At 32.0% G+C, this 25,501-nt stretch overlaps 1 protein-coding gene across 1 annotated transcript; it reads right to left on the bottom strand.

Annotated features, from left to right (window-relative positions):
* Nucleotides 1-8,026: 8,026 nt before the first annotated feature.
* On the bottom strand, nucleotides 8,027-11,292 carry LOC107957247 (O-glucosyltransferase rumi homolog). Its single transcript, XM_016892720.2, has 6 exons — nucleotides 10,689-11,292; nucleotides 10,036-10,556; nucleotides 9,665-9,860; nucleotides 9,518-9,582; nucleotides 9,213-9,423; nucleotides 8,027-9,103 (listed from the first exon to the last, which is right to left on the bottom strand). The coding sequence occupies exons 1-6, from the start codon at nucleotides 10,848-10,850 to the stop codon at nucleotides 8,747-8,749; spliced, it is 1,512 nt and encodes a 503-aa protein (XP_016748209.1). The 5' UTR covers nucleotides 10,851-11,292; the 3' UTR covers nucleotides 8,027-8,746.
* Nucleotides 11,293-25,501: the final 14,209 nt, after the last annotated feature.

Here is a 25,501-nt window from a genome sequence, read left to right as displayed (position 1 = left end):
ACTTGTAGATGCTCCTCTATAGACTGAACGCAATCTTCCCTCGGCTTAGGGATGTTGTCATTGACTCTTTTACTCCACCACCCATAATATTCTGAAGTTGTCATCGCTCCTACGGTGAATCTTTTCATTCGGTGAACCTGTTTCCAAGCGTTAGATATTTCTCGAGTTTTTCTCTTGTAGTTTTCATCCTTATAAGAAAACTCACATTGAGCCAGCCCTTGTGTTGCTGGTATGAACTGTCTCGATCTATATTGTCTTAATACGAGTAAAGGGGCATAACCGACAGCTCCCCAAATTCCGAGTAAAGGGACCCAGTCGAAATCCCACATCGATACAGGATCTCGTCGGGTACCATCCAAGGAGCTTTCCATTCAACGTCATCCTCCTGAAGATTTTGGAGAATCGTCATCCACTTCTCTTCCGTGATGTCGTCTCGTCTTGGTGTAGCAACTTGTTCCTTCAATGGGGAATAGTCTTCTGAGAAGACTCGATAGGAGACATTTTCCACCTTTCAAAAGTGACTATGGAACCACACCAATAGTAGCTGTGCGCATCCGATGAACCTTCCCTCCCCTGCTCTTCGACATGCGCTTAGAGATCTGAAGGTTTCTGCTAAGATTGCCGGGATGGGCGTGACTCCTTACTAAGCCGATCGAACAAATCAGAGACGGCCTCATCTACGTGCCCTAAAGCTCTAGGGAAAATTACCAAACCATAGATACCTAGAGCGAAGACATCCACTCTTTTCTTCACATCAGGGTGTGCTAATACTAAATCTCGCAAGCTTTTCCAAGGAACGCATTTACTGTCTCCTTTCTGTTGGATCCGGGCAGCGACCCACTGTTCGCTCATCCCTGTAATGCTCATCAATTTTTTTAATAATGTCGGGACACTAGCAGCTCTAGAATAGGCTTTGTCAATTTGAATCTTTGGACACCGAAGCAAGGTCGTATATTCTTCCACGGTGGGCACCAAGTCCACTCTTCCAAAAGTGAAACAACTGTAAGCAAGATTCCAAAACTGGGCTAGGGCTCGGAATAAATGCTTGTCCACTTTGACACCAAGTAGGTGAGGTAAGTCCCCGTAATCACAGTAAAACATCTGCTTGGTCCCGTCGTCCCATTGATCCCATATTTCCTTCATTTCTCGCAGATCATTTTGGACTACGCTGATACGGGTGAAGTCCCATAACTCTGATACGTACCCTTCTGCAAGACTATCGCCTTTCTCTCTCCACATCGTCTCAGCCCATAATCGTACAGCTGCATTGTCTTCTACTTTATCAAGAAACCTCTTTTCCATGATAAGCTTTCTATCTATACTGAACGTGAATCGACACCTCTTTTGAAATGGAAATGCCATGCAATCACAAACAAAGCAAATTAGATCTAGGATTTAAAATAAACAATAATAAATAAAGCATCTATTCGGTAAGCACTAGGGTCTAGAATAGCTCTATCTCGGTGGGTTCTTATGGCTCGCTATGTGTGGTTTGGTTCTAAAGTGAGGGTACCTGAACCAGCAGATTCCTCGATCCTCACCCATTATAGGCTCATATGGACCGAGTTCAGTTCAGGGGAATACATTTCCCTATGGCCATGCGGAGATGAAAATCTCACGAAGACATAGGTACGGATGTATCCCGGAAGCGATTCACTATCCCATGCGGAGGTGAAAACCTCACGAAGGCGTAGTTTCTCACTCCCACTTAAAAGGTGTGACCAACGGTCATGCAATGGAATGTGCGGAGGTATAAAATAAAATACAGAACACGATAAAAATGTAACTCAAAACAAAAGATGAGAGGATCGTAAATTTAAATCGAATTTTCAACTTTCGACAAAAGACAAGAAATAATCAACACGTGGCTTGACTCTCTTATGTCCCCAGTGGAGTCGCCAAGCTGTTGACACCTTTTTTTGGATGAAAACGGGGTCGACTTGGATTTAAAAAAAAATTGAAAACGGGAGTCGCCACCAATCCTTTTTTGACGAGGTGTGATCGGGTCACCTCAAAAAGTGGTTGTTTTTAATAAATGATTTAATTTTATAAAAACAACGATTTTGGTCTACGAAATTCAGAAAAATGAGTTCGGGAGCCGGTTACGCATGAGGAAGGATTAGCACCCTCGATACGCCCAAAATTGGTACCTAGTTGATTAATTAGTGTTTTAGTGTCGAAAATTGAAAATTCGAAGAGTTTAAAAAAAATGCGATCCTTAAAAGAAAATCTGATATCGTGAATTGAAACATAAGATTCTCTTGCTCCGAAGGAATATCACATCCAGCACGTTAGGACACGATACTCTAAACCATCGGAACCAAGATCATCTTATAGTTTAATGAAACCATACTTTGAAGCTTTAAGAGGATATTTGGCTATTTAGTCAAACGAGAAATCGAAACCCAGCACGTTAGGGCACGTTTCCTCGAGTTTCCAAACGCGAAATATTGCCTGATTTTGAAATTTTTGAAAGGATATTTAGCTATTTGGTTGAACGAGAAAAATCGACACCCAGTACCTTAGGGCACGTTTTCTCGAGTTTCCAAACGCTAAATATTGCCTCCATCGAAAATGTTTTCCCTTTTTTTTTGAAATATGGCATTTATATGCATAATAGAATTACAAATATGATATTGGGCACAAAATAATATGCGTAAAGAATGAAATAAATAAATAAATAATCAATCATCGCTATACAAGTAAATAAAAAAACTAAAACATTTTAAAGAATAAACATATGAATAAATAAGTAAATGAACATTGAAATTAACAAATAATAACGAAAAGATTGATCCAAATTATAAAATATAAAATATTCATGCGCATATAAGGAAAACATTTCTATATATGTATAATTATAAAAAAAAAATATGAAAACATATATATGTATAAGTGTGATTTAAAGCTATTAAACATAAAAGCTTGTATAGGTATATACATATATGTATGTATGCGTGTATAAAAAGGATAAAAAAGGATATATTAGTATATATGTATTCGTAAGAGAAATATATACGGGTCTATATGTATATATATATAAATTATAAAGTATAAAACATACATATAAATGGGTACAAGTGTATAAGTTAAAAAAGTGTATATAATAAAAATAGTAATAAAAGATAACAAATATAATAATAATAGTTAGTTTAATAATAAGAGTCTTAAAAAAGTAAATTAACCAAATAACAAAATATAGGATGAAATCGAGAGCAAAATGAAATTACAGGGTAAAACTACAATAAAACAAACAAGAAAGACCAAAATGGAAATGCGCGCAAATATCAGGGACCAATAGAGTAATAAAACCCTTATAAGGACACGTGTATGTTGCTCAGTGCGCCAAAGGGTTAGGGACAAAATCGTAAGACAGGCGAAAGTTCAGGGCCGAATTAAAAAGACAATAATATTGAACAAAAGGAATTAATTTAAAATCGAATAAATACAGAAGGACCAAAGTTGCAAATAGCCCCTCCAGTATGGAAACACGCGGACCTTCCTCGGGTCGGGTCGGGTCGACCTGATCCATGCCAAAACGACGCCGTTTTTTTACTATTGCTGCTAGTCAAAACGACGCCGTACCAGAAGGCTATATAAGCCTAAAAATCTTAAAAAAAAATCATTTCTCTTCCTTCTTAAAAAAAAAAACAGAGAATCTCTCTATTCTTCTCCTCTCTTCCGGCCAAGGGGTCAGTTGTGGACCACCGTGCCGGTCGCCGATTATCGGTGCCGGCGCCGCCGTGAGCGGCGGTCGGAAGTCGAAAAGTCAGTCTTTTAAAACCCCATTTCGAAAACCTTTCAAAAATCAAGTTCTTAACGCCCTAAGGCCGAGAGAGGGAATCTCAAAAATGAAACGCCTTCCTCGTCCGTTCTCAACGACTCGGACTCCGGCGACACTACAACCGCGACGATTCAGGTAAGCTTCGTTTATTAACCTTTAGACTTATATTAACCGTAAAAGAAAAGAAAAGCAAAACCGAATGGAATCGAAGAGGAAAAAAGACTAAAAATATTACCTTTCAACTGATTTTTTTTTTATTTCTTCGATCTTTTTCTTAAAAGAAATCAGAACCTCCCCTTTTCCAAAATACAATCCCTCCTCCCCGTTTTTGAAATATCTTTCCTTTCGGTTTTATATTGGATTACAATAACAATAAAGAATGTTGTTATTCCTCTGTTGTGGCTGCCTTTTTTTGTTTGATGTGTTTGCAGGGTATGGCCGGTATGGGCATCATGGTGGCAGATGCTTGGGCGGTGGCAGCCGGTGTCAGACGCGTGGGGGTAAGGGGCCGCTATAGTGGAGCAGGGTATGGGCAACGGCGCCAGAAACCTTAGGGTTTCTGGCTTTCCAAAAAATTTGGAGACTTGGGCTTATCGGGCTTCACTATTTCGGGCTGGTGTTGGTTTTGGGTATTGGGCTAGGCCCAAAATTGGCCTGTACAATGTTGATTGAATATTTACTAGACTTTGATCGACAACCATTTATTGTCGATCAACATTTAGTCAATATGAGTCAATGTTGAATAACTTTCAATCTCAGTTATTTTTAATTTATTTTTAAATTTTTTTAGAATATATATGTGGTCTTTTTCAATGTTTTTTGAATTTTCTAAAGGTTAACCAACTTTTTCTAAAAGATTAACTATTTTTTATAATTTTTATTTTTTAAAATTTATATATTTTTAAATTTCTAAAATGTTTAATTATTTTTTATTTTTATTTTTATTTTTTTCTAAAATATATAATTTATAAAATTTAAAATGTTTAATTATTTTAACGATTTAATAATTTTGGTCTCATTAATACACCAACCAAAAACTTCATTATCCATGTGGCAATTATAAAAAGTAAAAATAACTTCTTGGCACTCAATTTTTATCTTAAAAATTAAAATTTTAAAAAAATATTTTTTAATTTATTATATATTTTTAATTTCTTGATTTTTTTAAAAATATATGTATTTATATTTTTATTTATATTTTTAAAATTTTTCATAAGTTTTGGAAAATTATACTTTTTTATGGATTTTTTAAAATATGGAAAACTTGTTGAAAATTCTTGTTTTTAAATCTTTAATTTTTAAAAAGAATCTTCCATAATTTTTTTATATCTCCAAAAGTCATGAATTTTTTTTAAAAATTAAAAAAATTAAAAAAATATAATTTTTTTTAAAAAATGGAACTTTTAAAACTTTTTAGTTTTTAATTTCTTATATTAAAATGTAAGAAACAAATTTTAAAAAAAATTGAAATGCTGAAGACTAAAAAGATTATTTTGTCTTTTCTATAGTTACTGTTTTAGTGTTATTAACTACAAATTTAGATGGTATCATCAATAATTAGATCAAGATTAATAAATCATTACAAGAATAGAGACTTAGATATTTCAAAATTAAAAATTATAATTTTAAACATTTTTATCATATTTAAATCTAAATTTTATTTCTTCAAAAAAATCTAAATTTTATATTTTTTTAAGGGCAATGAGGATGATGAATTAGAGGGTTGGCTTTTTAGGTCGAGTTTTTAATTATAAGGATGAAAATTTAGAGGGTGAGATTTTAGGGAGGTCCAATTATACAAATTATTATAATTCTTTAGTACTTACACAAGACATTATTTAATTGTAAAAAATATTATCGAATAAAAAATTAGATAAAACGTTACTCAATTACATAAATTATTATAATATTCGTAATAATATTAAATTAAAAAAAATAAATGTCTCATATTTTATGTAATACAAATTATATAAAATATTACTTAATTATAAAAACTTTTGTAATTATTTTATTATAGTTTTGGAGTCTCAATTATTAATTTTAGGCCTATGAGGAGAAGATTGAGATAGGATATTATCTAATAGTCAAATTTGGTTTTCATATTACCACTGGACAAGAAGGGACTATGCATAATGATCCCAATTTTTATGAACCTAAAATTTCAGCTATTATTAATTTTAGGCCTATGAAGAGAAAATTGAGATAGGATATTATCTAACAGTCAAACTTGGTTTTGCATAATCACTGGACGAGAAGGGACTATGCATCCTCATCCCAAATTTTGTGGACCTACAATTACAACTCTCACCGCCACTTGCACAGTTGAATAAGCTTTTCTTAGAAGGGAAAAGTCAAAGGATTTGGTTAGACGAAAAAGCAGAGACATGTGAGGAAGAAAAAGAAACAACAATAAACTTAAAAAATTATATAAAATTTTTATTTAAATTACTTAAATATATCTTTCTCAAGCTTTAAATTCTTCTCTTTTTTTTAGAAAATTTTTTAGGGATATATTTAGATAATTTAATTTTATATAATTTTTTAAGGTTATTGTTTGTAAAAAATAATAAAATTTAAAAAAAGAGTTTATTTTTGTTATTTTTATATTTTTAAAGGTTATTTTAATTTAATTTAATTTTGAGGGATGGAGCCACTGTATATTCATCAAATCTAAAAGGGTAATTATCTCATCACGCCCTTAATTTTTTTTTAAATTATACTTCACTTCAGAATGGTCAATGGCAATGGCATCATCCAAAAAAATTGTTGTTTTTCTAAGTTTGAGGTGGTGACGCCAATAAAAATGATATCACAAATATTTACTATTCAAAATGAGTCATTTACTTACATAATTTTTAAAATAAATCATTTTTATAAATAATAAATCATTTTTATAAATAATAAAAAGTTTTAGAACATTTTTAACAAAAAGCAGAGAATATGACTGCGCTTTTTTTTTATTCGTTGATTAGACTGCTAGAAGAAGGATGACGAAAACAGGGTGTAAATGCATTTTTGTTTAATCACCAATAACAAGCCATTTGTCCCCAATCAATTAATTAATTACCATTTTCTCATGTTCATTTTCCCCCGTAAGTACTAGACCATGTAGGACTTTTCTTTTCGTGGTGATGATGACTCATGCTCTACTATCGTTTTTGTTGTCCCTTTTTTCTCTTCTATATTATTATTATTGTTAATACATTGTATCAATGAATCGTAGTAGAGGAGATTCTCATCTAGTAATAAAGAAGAAAAAATTAATTCCCTTTTGAGATGTCTATAAAATCTTATTATATAATCGTGATAGAAGAAATTTTGGTCTAGTAATAAAGAAGAAAAAATCGATCTTCTTTTAAGATATTTGTAGAATTTTATTATATAATAAAGGTTGAATTTTGAATTAAGTTATTTTTATAATAATCATATAACAATTATTATTATTAGATAGAGTTTATTTATATATGTAACGCATGGAGCTTGGCCTTCTTTCTTTTTTTTCTGGTAGAAGCAAATTTAGCAAACAGTAGTACATTAGGTAATTAGGCTTCCCAATCCTTAGCAAGTTGTCCCGTGGCTGTGATCACTTGCCTCATCATCTGTGTACTGTATGAGTGAGGTGGTGTGAAGGTTGCTCAATAGAAATATTTAGTGATGTACTCAGTTTCATAATGTCTGCAAGAACAGGTGCGAGTTTCCAGTGGACCTCGACATGACCTACTAATATAGACTTCCATCGCTGGTTATATTGTATGAAACAGGCATCTTGTATTCACAGAAAATGTAGTTAACGTAAGATGGTGTGGGTTAAGAGGAGTTTGCTATGGTGCTTGGCTTTCTTAAATGAAGTTTTCCTCTTCTCTTTTTTCCATTACTAGAAAATTATAATACGCAGTAACTTTAGTGAAAAATAATAATTTATGTTACATGAGAGTACAAATATGCTTTACTAATTGTGCAATTTAACTTAAAATTTTCGTATAAAATGATGATGTATCATGTCAATCTTCCGTTACACTAATATAATTCAATGCTTAAAATATAACAAATTGATAATGTTTGTGACCATATCATAATATTTTAGAGTGTATTGAGAAAAAACATAATTTAAAACATATCGATTTATCCAATTAATTATTATAAGTGAATTTTTAATTATTAACTATTTATTAGTTCACAAAATTTAATACTTAATATATTATTATTTTTCTTAATTATTTTTCTATAGTTAACTCAGTAAAATTTAACAACTTTTTTTTCATTCCTTTTACGTTCTGTAAACTAAACAATAAAATTTTATATTTTAACCTTTGAAAAGAATACCTATTAACTATACAAGCAAAATGAAAACTGAACAAGAGATAAGAAACAGTGAAAAATACCATAAACAAGGAGCTAATCACCAAAAAATTCTAGTGTGCCAACCACACAACATGATCACGGACGGAGTACACCTTTTACCCTTGCACAAACTAGTTCCATGACTCCGACGCATCCACCTTAAATTTCTAGCAGCCAAACTGAGGAGCTCCTCCCCATCGAGTTAACCCTTACACACTCTGCCACCACCAAGTTCCAGCTAAGATCACCCCATCCAGTGGAAAGCTCTACGTATTGCCAAATGAATAATTTCTTCTACCTTCCAAAGCTTTATTTCTCGTTAATCATACACTCCAAATGGTTGACGCCATCCACCAAATCAGGAGAATCTTTTGCCCAATCCAACAGTTCACAGTGATCAATACAATCATTAAAATCAGAGGTTCCAGAATTAAACTATGAACTGCCCGTCCTCTCCTCTCGCTACTAGATTTCAACTCACTAATATGATCCCATAGCTCTTCGAACTTTGAGACTGTTATGTGTAACATATAAACACCAAGCTTTAGCTGCTGTAGCCTGGAATATACTGATATTTTCTTAATTGGCTAAACTAATTAAAGAGGTTTGTTTTCTAACCATCTAATGCTTCTTATGTTTTAGTTTTTTCCAATACTCGGTTTCCCACGTCTCCGTTTGCCTAGTTTTATTCTCTTTTACGTCCAGAGAAGCTTGAATGGCTTGAGGTTCAAATGGGGGAGGCAATGCACATGGAGGTTTATCACTAGGAGACTTCACAATTGACTGCACCATGAATTCCTTCCATAAACCTTGCTCCGTGGTTTCGGAGCAGAGCTTTTGGGCATTTGGAGGTATTGTTGGTTTAAACTTCAAGAGTTTAGAGTATTCGTTCAACAAATGGAACATGTAATCATACACGTTTCGCATTGTCAAAGCCTCTTCGATAAATTTGCTTCCTGCTTTCCCTATGGCCTCTGCCTGCAAATTTATGGAATGAAATCAAGGCAAGGGTCTATATTTCTTATGAGAACTAAATGATTGAATTCATTGGAATCCAAGTTTTCATTTGCTGGGAATCATATAGTACCTCGTGAGGGTGATTATTGCCCCATTCAACTGCAAACTTAAGATGTTTGCATCTGTTTTTGCGACGAATAGGCCAGAAATGCTGCATCGGCACCATGCTTCTCGAGAAGAAATCATAGTATTTAGGCTGTATCATCAAGGTCATGCTGTCGCATGCCAGTATGTACTTCTCACTTACAGACCATGTCACTCCTTCTATATAAATTTTATATCTTGATATCGATTGCACACAGCAAAGTTCAAAATCTCATTAGAGTGAAAGTTGTTTAAAACTGAAATGAGAAGAAAAAAGGGTTTCTTATATACCTATGGGTGCATTGATCTTCCAATTTAGAATGCTTGAAACCTCCTTGGATTTCTTGACCCCAATCCTGAATTAACAAGTCAGTTACAGAGCTAACCATTTGTCTTGGCATAAGAAAAAAAAAACAAACATAATATTTCAGGAAGAACCTGCTTATAAAGCCGAACATTCCAGTCGTGTTTAGCTGAAAGGTTGCATTTCATAAAACTTAGCCTCCTATCTCTAGAAACTAGTGGATTACCCTTCCAGTAGGCATAAGGCTCCCTCTTTTCCCACTTGATCCTCTCATTCCCATTCTTTATTGCTCTCAACGTCTCCTCCCATGGCTTTATATTAACCTCTCCCCTGCCACAACAAAGCAAAGCAAATATGATTAGCTAGCTAATTGCAGGTGAAAAAAAAAATCAAACATTTGCCCTTTTTTTTTTCTGCATTAGAAATCTGTTGTGGTAATACGAGTTAGAAACATGAACAGGGTATGTAAATAAAATGGGCAAAGAATCTAACAGTAATACTATACCATCCCCAGAAGGTCCAGTCAGGGAACACAATGTCCAGTGCTGCCTTCTCTCCACAATAATGAAACACCGGCGGTGCTAATACAGCATAGCGTCCTTTGTAGTTTCTTTTCTTGATCACAGTATCGTCTCCACAAAAGAACAAAAGGTCCAAGTCGGGTACTTTTCCAGGGTACAACCTTAGAAGCTGCAAAATGCCCCATATTGTAAATACATCTCTGGTTTGATATGACATTCTGTACCTCTCCACATAAGCCGTTCCGTTGACAATGACGAGCCTGAAATCCGCACTGGGTTTTCCCCTTTCAATCATGTCTTCTGTAATCCCCGTACTCTTCCATTGCTTTAAATCTTGGTGGATCCACCGGAAGTAGTCTGGGCAAGTTCCATTAGTCGATGATTCTTTGGGCTCAAACACCGACGGATAATTAACTAAATTAGAGCAGTTGAAAGGAAATTCAACGCTCTCATGATGAATTTCAGAACTTCGTGCCTGCCCAAGTGGAAGACCCTGTATGATAGGCTGAGAAGCAAGTATACCAAAAAGGGAAAAAAAATCTTCTATTAAGATATGGAAATCTAATGCCTTTGATATAAATATATATAAATTCACTAAACATGAGGGAGTAAGCAACAGGTTTGGAGGGAGACTTACAATATCCATCCAATTAAGCAGAGCTGCAATAGCAAGGAGGAAGAAGCAGAATATGAAGATAGTAGTTGTAGAGACGAATCCCTTGAGGCGTGCAACACCAACCTTTGGGAAGCAACCATGAATTATTTGATCACCAAGAACATGTTTAACATGCTCCGCCATGGAAAATGTATTCGCGAGCTCACGCACACAGTACAGTAATTGAGGCGTATAAAGTGGGGGCGTCGGATTCCTGGAGATGGAGCTGCAAAACTGAGATGAAGAGTAGCTGGTAAAAACTTGGAAAAACAAAGATCAAAATTAAGCAGAAGTGTTGTTGATGTTGTGGAAAGGAAGAGATTTTAAGCTAAATGGATTTTGGGTCAAGAAATAGTCATTAAGTCGTGCGTTTGAGAAGAAAATATGGGGTTAATTTTTTTTTTATCATTTTAAAAACTACTAAATTGATTCTTTACTTGAGATTTTTTTTTTTTTGGTTCAACTTGAGTTGAGTTTGTTAAGATTTGATTTTTATCACTGAAGCAACCCATAAGTTTTTTGTTTTTCTCGAATAGGGGAAAAAGATGATGATGAATTAGTAACCAAGACTTTTCTTTGAAAACATATGGAGGGGCAACTTGAAGAATATATATATATATATGGGTCTATCTCAAATTATTAATTTTTAGGCCTATCAAGAGAATAACGAAATAGGATGTTATATATAAAATATATAATGCGGGATATTATCTTAAAATTAGGAACTTTTTGAATCGACGGTGTGTGTTTAAAATTAGTGTAAGAAAAATAATAATAATAAAATTAAATATTATAATGATACTATAAAGTAAAAAAAAAACTAAATACACTGTATTAAAAATAAATTTAAATCTAAATACACCTTAAATTTAGTTTTACATAATCAATCAATAGACGAGACTAAGTTTATGCATCCTGATCCAAAATTTTTGTATATTTACTATATAATTTTGTTGATTCAGTTTGTTTTACAATCTAAATAATTTCAATTTAGTCAAAATGAGTGCTAAAACAATTTTGACATCATGAGAGAAAATACAAATACACCCCAAAAAGTGCTAGTTATAAGTCATATGTGATAGTTTTTAGTGGTGAAAACTTTTGCCCTTATGAAGATAACAATTTGTCATACTTTTTATTATAATGGAATCTAAAAATTTCCGCAAACAAGGGACATAGGCTCAATAACCACTAGCCGCGTTGAACAAGGATTTCACACTTGGCGGCTTTGCACAAGGGCCCCGCCCCCATTGAATAAGCTTTAATTTCAAAAAGGAAAAGAAGCCTTTGTGGCTGCTTTGTGATTGGGATTCCCATTCTATCATAAAGTTATTTCCAATTTCCATTTACCAGTTGTAAACCAAACCAAACATGCCATTTCTTACTATTTTGAATAGATACTATAGTCACGAGTTAAATGAATGAAAATCTACAGTGGAAGAGTTACATGCGAATAGATACTGTAGTCACGAGTGGAATGAATGAAAATCTACAGGCCAACGTGACTGAAAAGGAAATCAAGCTTTCACTAATATATATTTTTGTCTTGAAAGTTGATTGAATTAATCGAAAATTTATATATTAAAATACTACATAAATCTTGAAATTAACACATAATATTAATTATTAAGTTTAGTTAATTCGATTGTTTATCCGATTTCGAACCCAATTAATAGATAATTAAAATTTTAAAAAATTATTAACCTATCTCCGACCGAACTAAGTAGGGGCGAAGCCAGAACAATTTTTTAGGGGGGCTGAATGAAATTTTTATTTTTTATAGTCTATATCTTTATAATTTTTAAAGAATTAAATCGAATTTTTATAATTTTAGGGGGGCTAAAGTGCAATTTTACCTTTATTAATTTAAAATTTTAAAAAACCTAGAGGGCCAAAATAATAATTTTCTATTTTAGGGGGGTTGAGGCCATGCCAACCCCCTAAATTCGCCTCTGGAACTAAGTTTGGCCACCAACCGATTAACCGAATTAGGTCGATTCGATCGGTTAATTTGGTTTTAACCGAAATTTGAACACCCTTAAATTTACCAATATATTTTTTTAATGATATTGAGATGTTATCAAAGTTGAGGTTTGTATTTTGGTTCGAGATTTCTTCATTCATAACACTGTTCCACAAGGTGTTAATGCTACCAATCTCGTTTTAGTTTCGAAAGTTACAAACCTAGAATATGTTAGTGATTTCCGACCTATAGGTTGTTACAACTTAATTTACAAGATCATTGCTCACATCCTCGCAACTAGATTAAAACCGATTCTATAACTTTTGGATATAGAGAGTTATGATGTGTGTCATATTTACATCCTTCTCGATTAAGGTTGATGGAGAGGAAATTGGAGCTTTTATTCCAAGGAGAGGAATATGCTAGGGAGATTCGCTATTGCCAAGCTTATTCAATTTAATTGCAAACTGATTCTCAACTATAATTACTAAAGCTACAAATCATACCCTGATGTCTGCCAATTACTCTTCTCCTCTTTGCGGATGATTGTTTATTATTCTGCAAGGCTAATTGCACCAATGTTGTAACCATACATGATTGTTTTTCTTTTCCAAAATGCCACGGGGCAAATGGTGAGTCAGGACAAATCATCCATTTTTCTTCTCCCCTAACACTTATTCGGATACTATCGGTTCAACCTGTGGAACTCAAAATATGTATCGAATGTTAGAAGATTCCAAGTAATTAGGTTTGCCTTCCATTTGGGGAGGGGGGAAGAGGCTCTCACTTCCCTCTAGGAAAATTGGTAGTAGGAAAGAGATACCTAGTTCTCATCAAATCGGTGGTGTCAGCTATGTACATAATGCAATGTTTCAAAGTCCCCGTTACTTTGTAATGAACTGAACGTATTGCTTAATAAATTTTGGTGGATTGGATTAGATGCCACGAAGAACTCAATACGGTGGATGTCATAGGACAAACTTGTAACTCAAAAGAAGAAAGGCGAGATGGGTTTAGAGATTTCCAAGCCTTTAATGCAATACTTCTTGCAAAACAAGCTTGGAGAATGTTACAAGAACCAAAGGCTAGATGGACTGAGATTCTTAAAGCCATTTATTTTTTGAATTTATCGTATGCTAAAACTTGAAAAGGTAGAGGCTACTCATGGACGTGGAATAGCATTTACAAAGGGTTGGTTTTTCTTGAAAAAGGGTTGAGGTGGAATATTGGCAATGAGGAAAGTATTCTAATTTGGGAGGGGAAATGGATCCCAACAACAACAAACTTCATGCTTTCCACACCACAATCAGAGGGAGAGGGACCCATGCTTGTTAAACATTTTGTTTCACCTTATGGTAAACAATGGAACTTTCAATTACTTCGAGCTTGTTTCAACAAAGATGAACGAAAGGCCATTTCCATGATCCTGATTGGAGGAGTTGATCAAGAAGATTAACTTATTTGGCACCATTCTTCTCATGGAATATACAATGTTGGAAATCCTCCACCAATTGGCTCTAATTCGAGCCATCACTTTCAGGGACTCGTGTGATAGCCCGAAATAGGGCCTAATCGGAATAGTGGTTTCGTAACCACAAATCCGAAGTGAAATAGTTTAATTTTATAAATTTTTATTAGTTACTGATTGATTGAAATATTGTGTGAAAATATGGATAGGAAATTTTAATGCTTTAGTGCTTAATTGAATTTTTAGGACTAAATTGAGAAAAATGCAAAGTGTGTCTAATTAGTGATTAAATGACTTAATTGAATTATTGCATGAAATTGGAAGTGTTTATGTGGAAATTAAACCATAAATTAGTGTTATGGACACAAAAGGGTATTTCTAGAAAAATATCTAAGTAATGGGTCAAGGGCATTTTTGTCCAAATTGGGTAAAAGACAAAATAAAGAGAAAATAAGTGTCCATCTTCTTCAAAAAAATCAGAAGCTTGCTGCCGAAAGTTTCAGGTTACCATAGTTAAGGGTTTTGATTTTCCTAAGCTCAATTGTAAGTGATTTCTTGCCCCGTTTTTAATTATTTTCGTATTTTTATGCTTATTGAAGCTTGAATTTCATGTTTCTACTATTTAATTTAAATGAAATTAAAGTTTAAAAATTGACCCATTCATGATATAATTGTAAATTGATTAGTGATGTTAGATAATGAATGTTTGAAGTGTTAATTACAAGTTTTACTAGATGAATTTCAATGAAAAATGTTGAAAAAGGGCTAAATTGTGAAAGATGGTAAAGTGTGCATAAAGTTGTGATTTTGTGAAATTGAGGCCCGTTATGAGCATGAAATATGATTTAGTGAAGTTTGAAATTTAAGAATTTAGAGAATTTTATTTTTACGAGCTTAGGGACAAAAGTGGAATTTTTGAAAAGTTATGGGGAAAAATGTAAATGTGTCAAAATGTTGTGTATGAATTGTATTTGAATGGAATATTGATAAAATGTATTAAATTGTGTTAATATAGATCAAGAAAGAAGAAATAGTGCAAGTAATCGGGGAAAAGAGAAAGTTATCGACTAAATTACAAAAATAGTCGTTTTGCATCCGAGGTAAGTTATATGTAAATAATAGTTATATTTGTATAAATTGTGAATTATATTTGATATGTGAATTAATATTGAATGTGGAAGGAAAGTTGTTCATGAATTATTCAAGTGATAAAGTGTTGAAAATAAAGTGTTAAGTGTAAATTCCCGGTTGAACATGAAAGTTGTTCATGAATTATTCAAGTGATAAAGTGTTGAAAATAAAGTGTTAAGTGTAAATTCCCGGTTGAACTTAGGAATAGAATTGGATACAAGTGACATGTCACTAGAGACCAGTGTTACAGTGTTACAGTGAGTCCCGGGTGCTGGGTGATCTAGCATGTGTTGCAGACACCTGACAGCTTGTGTGAGCAGACTCGTGGACATTTCCAGTGTTATTGATCAGTGGTAGCTTCGGCTACATTTCAGTGGTAGCTTTGGCTACATCCAGTGGTAGCTTCGGCTACATATCAGTGGTAGCTTCGGCTACATATCAGTGTGGCACTTATGTGCTAAATCTCTACGTATCCGTGTATATTCCAAGTGTTCAACGGGATTAATAATGAATTAAAGTGAATATGAAATGTTAAGTGTGAAAATGTATATGCAAGTGAATTGGTAAGATTGTGTATGTGTAAGTGATTGAAATTGCTAAGAAATGTTTTGATTAGTTATATGTTAAAAGTGTTAATTATTAATTGAGTAATTATTGTTTACATGTAACTTACTAAGCTATTTATAGCTTACACATCTCTTTCTTTCCTTTGTTTTATAGTGATTTGAACTTGATCGAATAGTGGACCGTCGGAGCTCGTATCACACTATCATAACCATCTCGGTATTATGTGCTTTTCAAAATGTTTAAACTATGGCATGTATAGAGTCTTAATCATTTTGAGCATGTCCAAATGATATGGCTAATGTTAGCTATTGAAGTAGTTATTAAAGAATATGTTTTGGAGTTATGTATGTTTAAATGGTAACTAATTCAAAGAAGCAGTTTCTTTGACAGCAGCTGTGACGTGAATGTGAAAAATAACCATAAATAGTAGAAATGGAATTAGAGGGTGAATGATATATAGAATTAAAGATTATCAAGTCTATTTTTACATGAAAGAAACGGTGTAGGCAAAGGAATTTTATATTTTGAGATATTTAAATTTTAGTGAGACAGGGTTAGAATGTTTTTGAAGTCCCCTGTTCTAAATTTAGAAAATAATTATAAATTGTAAAGAAATAATTATAGGTCATAATTTATATGTTCTGATTCCTTAGTGAGTCTATTTTCAAAATAAATTAATGGTAACCTTATATGAATTCTGTACAATTAGATATTTGATTTTTAGCGCCAAGAGGTCAGATCTGTCTAGCTGTGAAACAGGGGATACTTTAATGAATAAACTGTACTAATGTGCTAAGTCAAAAATTCTGAAAATTTTATGTTAAGTAGGAATATGAGTCTAGTTTCACGGAAAATTTACGGATTTAAATTTTGAGTTTCATAACTCAAGTTATAATTAAATTAGTGACAGTTGCGCAGGTGGACAGTGTTGTTATGAACAGTGAATTTAATTTTAAAAGCAAATTTTTATGCTCCGAATCGGTAAGTTAAATTGGATGACATCTCGTACTCGATTCCGGAGACGGTCTCGGGTAAGGGGTGTTACAATTCGATTGGAGGACTATTTGGAATCTCAAGACTCCACAAAAGATAAAAACATTGATTTGGATGACTCGTCACAATGCCTTAGCCTCCAATGAAAACTTAGTTCAAAGACACCATGTAACACCCCCTAACCTTTATCCATCGTCGAAACAGGGTTACAGAGCATTACCAGACTTTTCAGAACAATTACAATATTAAACAATTCAATAAACATACGCATCATAAATTAATATTATTGTCCCTTTTATAGGCCTTCGAGACCCTAAATACGAATTTAAAACAAATCGGGATTAATTCGAGTTCTCTGAGATTTTTTTTTAATTTTAAATTTTTTTAAGTGCAGACACACACGCCTGTGTGACCAAGGGACACGCCTGTGTGACATGTCCGTGCTTCAAACCGTGTTCTACCCTGTGTAACTCCCTGACTTATCTCACACGGCCAAGTTACACGCCCGTGTGCTGTGTGGTAAATTTATTTTTAAAAAATTAAGTGCAGCTTTCACATGGCCAGGGCACATGCCTGTGTACTAGGCCGTGTTCCTCATACGACTGAGACATACGCTCATGTCTTTGCCCGTGTGGTAATACCTGAGCATCTTGTTTTGAAAATTTAAAGTTGCAAGGGACACACGGTCTAACCACACTCCCATGTGATAGCCGTGTGTCTCACATGGTCCAGTCACACGCCCGTACATCTAGCCTTGTGGAATCAAAATGAACCTTAAACAACAAGTTTACGAACCCTGCAAACTTAAACCACAAGCAACTCAATAACTAATTGCTCAACCAATCCAAAACACAATCAAACACCTTTAAAACATGTCGAAACTATTAATCTAAGGACCTAACTAATATACTCTCATAAGTGTTTCACATATATTGTCCAAATAATTCATTAAAACACCTTTTAAACTAATTCAAATTTTCATACCATTTAACCTAATTTTGCCCATTTCATAACTATTTATGCATTAACTTTAACTTACCACATTAAACGACATCATAATACATATAATTGTATATAAAAGGAACCATTATCATCATTTAACATTATTACATTTACTTTTCCAAAATAACATACATAACATCCTAGGTACATGCCATCACCAAAAAGAAACATACATCACTATGTTTTGAGTTCGGGATCGGTTTTAAATGCTGATTCGGCAATTCGACTTTAACCTAACCTGCGCACGGAAAACAAGTCGTACACTGAGTATAAACTCAGTGGTATTTCTATAATCCAAATACTTTAAAGAAAATATCATAATATAACATGCATATTTAACTTAACGTAAGCATTAATCATTCAATAAATCATTTATACAACTTATTTCACATCAATATCTATCTCAAATAGCTTTTCTCCTTATGGTCATACATCATTCAACTATAAGAATTTCCATTCATGAACCCATGGTTCATGTATATCATTTGCATAAATCATTTCTGTAACACCCCCTAACCCCAAACCGTCGTCGGAATGAGGTTATGAGGCATTACCGGACATATCAGACAACTTACGAATAATTTACAATTAATATAACTTTCATAGTATAATATAATAATTAAGTCCCTATCTTGGACTCTCGAAGTTCAAACACATATTAAAAGTAGAACGGGACTTGTTCGAGTATTCCAAATTTTTTTTGTAATAAAAAATTTCGGCAGCATTTCTGCTTATTTTTACCTAAACCTCTTGCAAATTCAAACCAAAATCACGAACACCAATGTTTCACATTCATATAACTAATATTTATATCATTAACATAATTTTAACTTAATAACTATCATAGCATCATTCAAAATTGATTATAAACTTCATTCATTTAACAACTTAATGTTCATGTATCAAAATATCATGTACTTTCCTTACCATTTCATTTAACCATCTAAATCTTATAATTCATCCTTCACTACTCAAAGTAATATACATATTCAAGTGATTAAACAACACCTATGTACATGCCACCTTTATCCAAAAGAAAAATATACATCACCAAGTTTGTGTTGGAGTCGGGATTGTTCTGGATGCTGAGCCGGGACACTTGACTTCTACTAACCTGTGCACGGAAACAACCGTACGCTGAGTATGGATATACTCAGTGGTATTACTATAAATCAAGACTATTTAACATTAATAAATTACAAACATCAACCATAAATTTTATAATTATTTAAACTACTTTTATATATAATTATTTTACTTCATAAATCTTAAATTCATAATTCATTTTTCTCATACTAACTCAATTCATAATTTAGTTCATACATTCTTTTTCATACTTTTCAATAGTGTTAAAACAAATAATCTCATTTTCAAAATTTCATTTCAATTATTTACCCTATTAACAAAGCTCAGACTATGACAGATACGCGGATTTTCACCCAAACACACCAGAATGTCCAACCCAAACACACCCAGAATATTTTAAATCCTCCATAACACACCAGTAAGGCATTAAGTGCCTCTTCGGATAAATCGAAGTATATAATAACAGGAACATCTTCTCGGCCGAACTACAATCTTCTCATCACATCACAAATCCAATGGCATGCCATTTGTATCAAATCTAGTCCGACAAGTTAATAGGGTATTATTTTACTTTTTCTAATTTCAATTTCATTTACACAAAAATTTTCAATACTCATTCAACTCAAATATCTATTATCTTAATTTATATACAAATTAATTTTCACACAAGTGTATATCATCAACACCATACAATTGTCACCATTTATTTATTTTTCAATCAATACACTTTTCAAATAATCACATACTTACCTCAAGTCTTACTTACCATACATAACAATTAAAATTTCAGCAATCAATAATAATTAAAATTTGAATTATAGTAATACACACCGTAATTCTCCCGTTTTAGTTCTCGATGACTTTCTCCTTTCCTTTCGATGCTGACGTTTCAGGTTCTTTGTTGGCTACGAAAATAATAGTAATTTATATTATTATTTACAGCATTAATTATAATAAATAATTAAATTTCTAAACAATTCCTACCTTATTCCCAATTTAATCCTAACTAAACTTAATTATTTTCTTAATCCAATTCACTCTCTTTTTCTATTCAAATTTTGTCTAAACTTATATTTAACTATAAAATTTCCAGCATATTTCCCTAATTTCGAAATTTCTTCAATTTAGTCCCTTCAACATAAAACTTATAGCCTAGTTTACAATTTAATCCCTTAATCAATTCTAACTTAGAATTCATTCAATTAAATCCCTAATTCCATAATTTATCCAACATGAACCATATTTGGAAACATATGAACTCTTGAACTATCAACTTAATTTCATCAAAATCTTGTTTTAAAGCTTCTAAAACATCAAAATTAACTAAAAAGGACTTAATTGACTTACCAAATTAACTCCAAGCTTCAAATCCTTAGTTTTCTCTTTTATTTTTCTTTCCCTTTTTCTTTCTCTTTTTCTCCCCTGCTTCCCGTTTTCAATTCTGTTTCTATTCCCTTTTGTTTCTTTATTTCTCTTTTATATTTATTTGTTTTACTTATTTAATTAGCATATATTATAATATATTTATTTTAAATATCTATTTTAACATCATTTACATATTTTATAATTGTAAACATATTTAATTCTACATTTGTACCAATAATTTTATTACATTTGTCATTATTTAATTTGTTTCTCAAACAAAAATCTCATAATTTAATAATTTAATTATTTAATTAATAAATATCTTTTTACTTAAATTATAAGTAATTAAGTATTTAAATTACAAATATACCAATATAATTTTTACACATTTATATTTTTATTACCATACAATTATCCACTATTTAATTTATTTAATAATAATGCTAATAATAATAATCTAATATAAAACCATAATGTTAATTAATAATTATAATAATTTAATATAAAACCATTATAATAATCATTATAATATATAAAACCTAAAAAAAATCTTTGATTTTATTTCAACAATATGCTGCCTCATTTGTAGTCAATGGCTTAATTGCCATTTTAATCCTTTTTATTTTCTATTGCTTTATAATTAAACTTTTACCCTTTATTCAATTTAATCCTTTTTATTACTTACTCTAAATTAAACTAAATTCACCTAATTAGATCCTAATTAGACACACCACTAGGCTCATAAATATTTTTAATAATTATTTTCCAACTTATTTCACTGAGACGGAGGCCCTATAACTCACTTTTTCGGTGCCCGTGAATTTCGGGTTATTACAATTTCACTATTCAATTCCAATTCCAATTCACTAACAATATCATTCAGTATCGATCAATTTGCCAATTCATTATATACCCCTACTAACACGACTCGAACTTTGGCGGATACACGGATCCAACCAAAACACACCAGTTTGTCACCCAGTGCCTCATCGGATAATTTGAAGTAATAGATTGACACCCAGTGTCTTATCGGCCATGTCGAATTAAGTTGGTATCCAGTACCTCATGGAAATTATTCAAAGTAATAGTTTGGCACCCAGTGTCTCATCGACTCGAAGTCGAAGTATCCCTGAACACTTCCAATCCTATGGCATGCCAACTATATCTGACTCGGCCCGATACAGTTAATAGGGTTTTCAAATCACATTTTTCCATTTCAATCAATATTCATTCCAATTCAAATAATCACATATGTTCAGAATTCAATTCTATTCAATTCAATATCACAACATCAATTACTTACCCCAATCTACTTACCATACACATTAAGTAATAAATTCAACAATTATATATTAAGTTCGGATTATAGAAATACAAACCATAATTTCCAAGTCACTCTTCGTCGACTTTCTCTTTTCCCTTCTTTGCTGGTGTTTCCGACACGATGTTAGCTACAGAATTGAAACAATTAAAAATCATTAATACAACACCATTTCACATTGAATATTTTAAATTTTCATTCAACTTTTGTCTAAATTTCAACTTAGTCCTTAATCAAATTTAACTCCATTTTCTTCACAATTTATTCTTTATTTTCATTTAATTTCCACTTAAAACTAAACTTAACTCTCTAATTTCACCATAAAGCCCTAAATTTTATTTTTTTTACAATTTAGTCCCTATTACTTCAAAACTTATAATTTATTTTACAATTCAATCCTTTTCTCTATTCTAACTTGAAATTCTATCAATTTAACCCCTAATACTTCAATTTATTCAACATGAACAACATCTAAAAATTCACTAACTTTTAAATTTTCAACATAAATCAAGTAGTATTTTGTTCTAGGATTCTAAAAACGTAAAAATTTCAAGAAAACGGATTAAATTGACTTACCAATTTGAATTTAAACCTCAAAACCCTAATTTTTCTTTTTTTTTTTCCTTCTCTTTTCTTTCTCCCTTTTTCGTTTCAACCTTCTGTTATTTCTTTTTCTTTTTGTTTCTTTATTCTTTTATTTACTTTATTTGTTTTATTATTATTATTATTATCAAACTAATGTAATATAATAATATTATATTATATAATATATATTTATACTTAAATACTAAGTAATACTTATTTATTATTTTTTTATATATGTGTATATTATTAGTACATTTGTATTCATTTATTACCATACACTTGTTAGATATGATTTAATTACTAATTTAGCCCCTTCACTTTTTTCTATTATATAATTCAATTTTTGCCCTATTCGCAATCTAGTCCTTATATCTAATTACTCTTAATTTAGATAAATTCACCTAACCAAAACTTAATTAACCACACAAATAACTTCGTAAATATTTTTAATAAATATTTACGCGAATCTATCTTGCAAAAATAGAAACCCGAAAATATATTTTCCAATAACCGTAAATTTTGAGTCGATAAGATGTATGAGATGCAGAGCGGGTTGTGAATCTTTAGAACATATCTTATTTTTCTGCCCTTTCACCCAAGCTCTTTGGAGAGCTTCATCCTTTCAGTATCCTCCGGCCTTAATGGGGTTGGGTTCCTTTGTCGATGGGTGGATAAAGATCAATCAAGAGCTAACTAATTTTGGTGCTTTTTTCGGTACGAGCATCATTGCCTGGTTATGCTGAAACATTTGGAAGGTTCAGAATAATTGAGATTTTCGAGGTGTATCGGTCAACCCAAGTCAGTTATGAAATGAACCCATGGACAGCTTTCTTGAGTTTTCGAAGGCTGCTAATTCCTTTAACCGGACTGATATTAGGACTAGGAACCAATATGTTTTTTGGTCTCCTCCTCCTTTTAACACTATTAAGATCAATTGTGATGCCTCCTTTATGGGTGTTTCCAATGTGGCTATTGCGAGGAGTAGCAACGGTGATGTTATCGATGGAACCAAAGCACAAGCGAGGTCGTTAAATGTGTTTGTGACTGAAACCTTGGCAATAAGGTCAGGTTTCTTGTTGATATATCGCAACAGATGGCAAAATGTCATTATCGAATCTGACAGCTTCAAAACCATTAAAATGATCCGCGAAAAGATGAGAATATTGTGGGAGGTCTCAACTATCATTAGGGACATTGTTTTCCATACGTCTAACATTGGTTCTAGTTGTTTCCAACATGTTGCTCGCACCGAGAAAAAAGTTGCTGATTGAATAGCAAAGAAAAGTATCGGTGGCTGTTGCCTCCTTTCATGACAATATTATATCCCAAATGAACTTATGAAATTCCGTAATTTGTATAGCTTCATTAATCGAAGTTTTTATTGAAAAAATCTCACAAGACGGCTTTGCGAAGGGATTGCATCGTTGTATGACTACGAGACATGGCCAGGCCAATCACAGAGTTTCATTATGATAATAGTAATTTATTATTGGTACTTAATTTTTTTTTATTAGAATTGGTAGCCAAGCGTTATATTTGTTGAAAGAAATTTTGACCATATAAACTTTAAAATATTTATTTTCACATTTCATTTTCGTGTTTTTACATTTTTTTTCCTTTTTCCCCCTTCTATTCTTCTCTCCTTTCTTTCTTCTTCTCCATTAATTGTGGAAGAGAATTCTCAATCACTGGTTTGATTGACGTTCTTAGTCTTGACCACTTGAGATACTCTACCACCATAGGTAAAGCAAACAACTACGAATACAGATTCCATCTTTAGTTTACAATTATCTTGTACTGGAATCAATTATGGCTACCATCAGCACTTCAAGGATCAACAATAATACAATTATGAAATAGAATTTTAATATTTCTAGACTAAGAAAGAGCATATAACATGTGAATTCCTTTTTGCTGCCTCAAACAAAGTAAGATTCTTCTAATGCTTAATGCATAAACATTCTGGAAAAAAGAAAGTAAATAGATGGAAATGAAGAGAAAGAGAGCCACATCAGTGTGAAACAAAGTGAAGTATGTTTAGCGAAATAACAAAATACAGAATCCAAAATCAAAACAATATAAACATAACAACTGCCAAATAACAAGATCGCACAAGCTACTTTTTAACTTCCTAGAAGCTGTATTGCTAGCAATATTTGGAAATCAAAGGAGCCATTTCTGGATATTAGGGTGCATAAGGCAGAAGCTTGATGAATGACAAAATGATTACTGCAACTTAAAAACTTTCTCCCCAACATAAAAAAATGAAGTCAATATTAATTCCTATTAAGCAAATAACCATAGAATCTTCATCTGGAGTTGATGAGAAAGAAGAAAGCAAAGAAAGAAGAAAAGAGAGGGGACAAGGAAAAGATAATTATAGGAAAAAAAATTTGAGAGAGTAAAATAATGAGTTAATTGTAGTAAACATCCCCAGATTATGACCCTCATTCTAAATTAATCCTTAAACTTTAAATCCTTAAACATCCCCAAACTATTAAGGTTATATCATTAATTTAGTTGTTAAACACCCCCAAACTATTAAGGAAATAATTGCGTCTTTATGTTACTAAAATCATTAATTTAATTGTTAAATAACATATTAAATTTTATATTGCATAATTTAAATTGAAATTTTAAGTAAAAATGAATATTTTAAAATCTTAATTTTAAGAATTTCAAAACTTTTACATAAATTTTATTATTCTCTCATCTTCAGTTTTACTTTATTAAATCTATAAAGTCAAAATAAATCCACAGATGGTAAGAATTGAACCTAAAATATCGAAACAGCTATAGCTTTAATTTTGCTATTTCAACCAAACAAAGCCTCACTTGATTTAATTGAAAATAATTTTTTAGAAAATATATTCTGGTATAATTTTTTTCATTCATATTATGACGGTGTTAGACTTGATCATGGCTGAGCTGTTTGACCTACCTGAAAAGTGGGAGGGTTTAGGCAAAAAATATAGGTCCGAAAAATAGGCTTGGACAAAAAAATAAGGCTCGTTTTCTAAAAGGGTAGGGCCCCAGGTAAGTTTTTTTTTGCCCGAGCCTGGCCAATCCGAATTTGCAAAAAAATAAATCTGTTGTTGTTTTGCTATTATTTCACTATTTATTACTGTTTTATTGTTATTATTTGGATATTGTATAACGTTTGTTTTATTGTTAATTTTACTATTATTTTAAAGGTATTTGCCTGTTAAGTTACATATATCTTAGTGTTATTTAAATAGAAATATTTTTTTATTTATTTTTAATTTGTTGGGAAACATTTATTTTAATGTTTTTAGTGTATTTAATGTATTATA

This window comes from Gossypium hirsutum, chromosome A11, assembly GCF_007990345.1.
Source record: "Gossypium hirsutum isolate 1008001.06 chromosome A11, Gossypium_hirsutum_v2.1, whole genome shotgun sequence".
NCBI lineage: Eukaryota > Viridiplantae > Streptophyta > Magnoliopsida > Malvales > Malvaceae > Gossypium > Gossypium hirsutum.
Note: the sequence above shows the minus strand (reverse complement) of the source record. Positions and strands in the feature narration are given on the sequence as shown.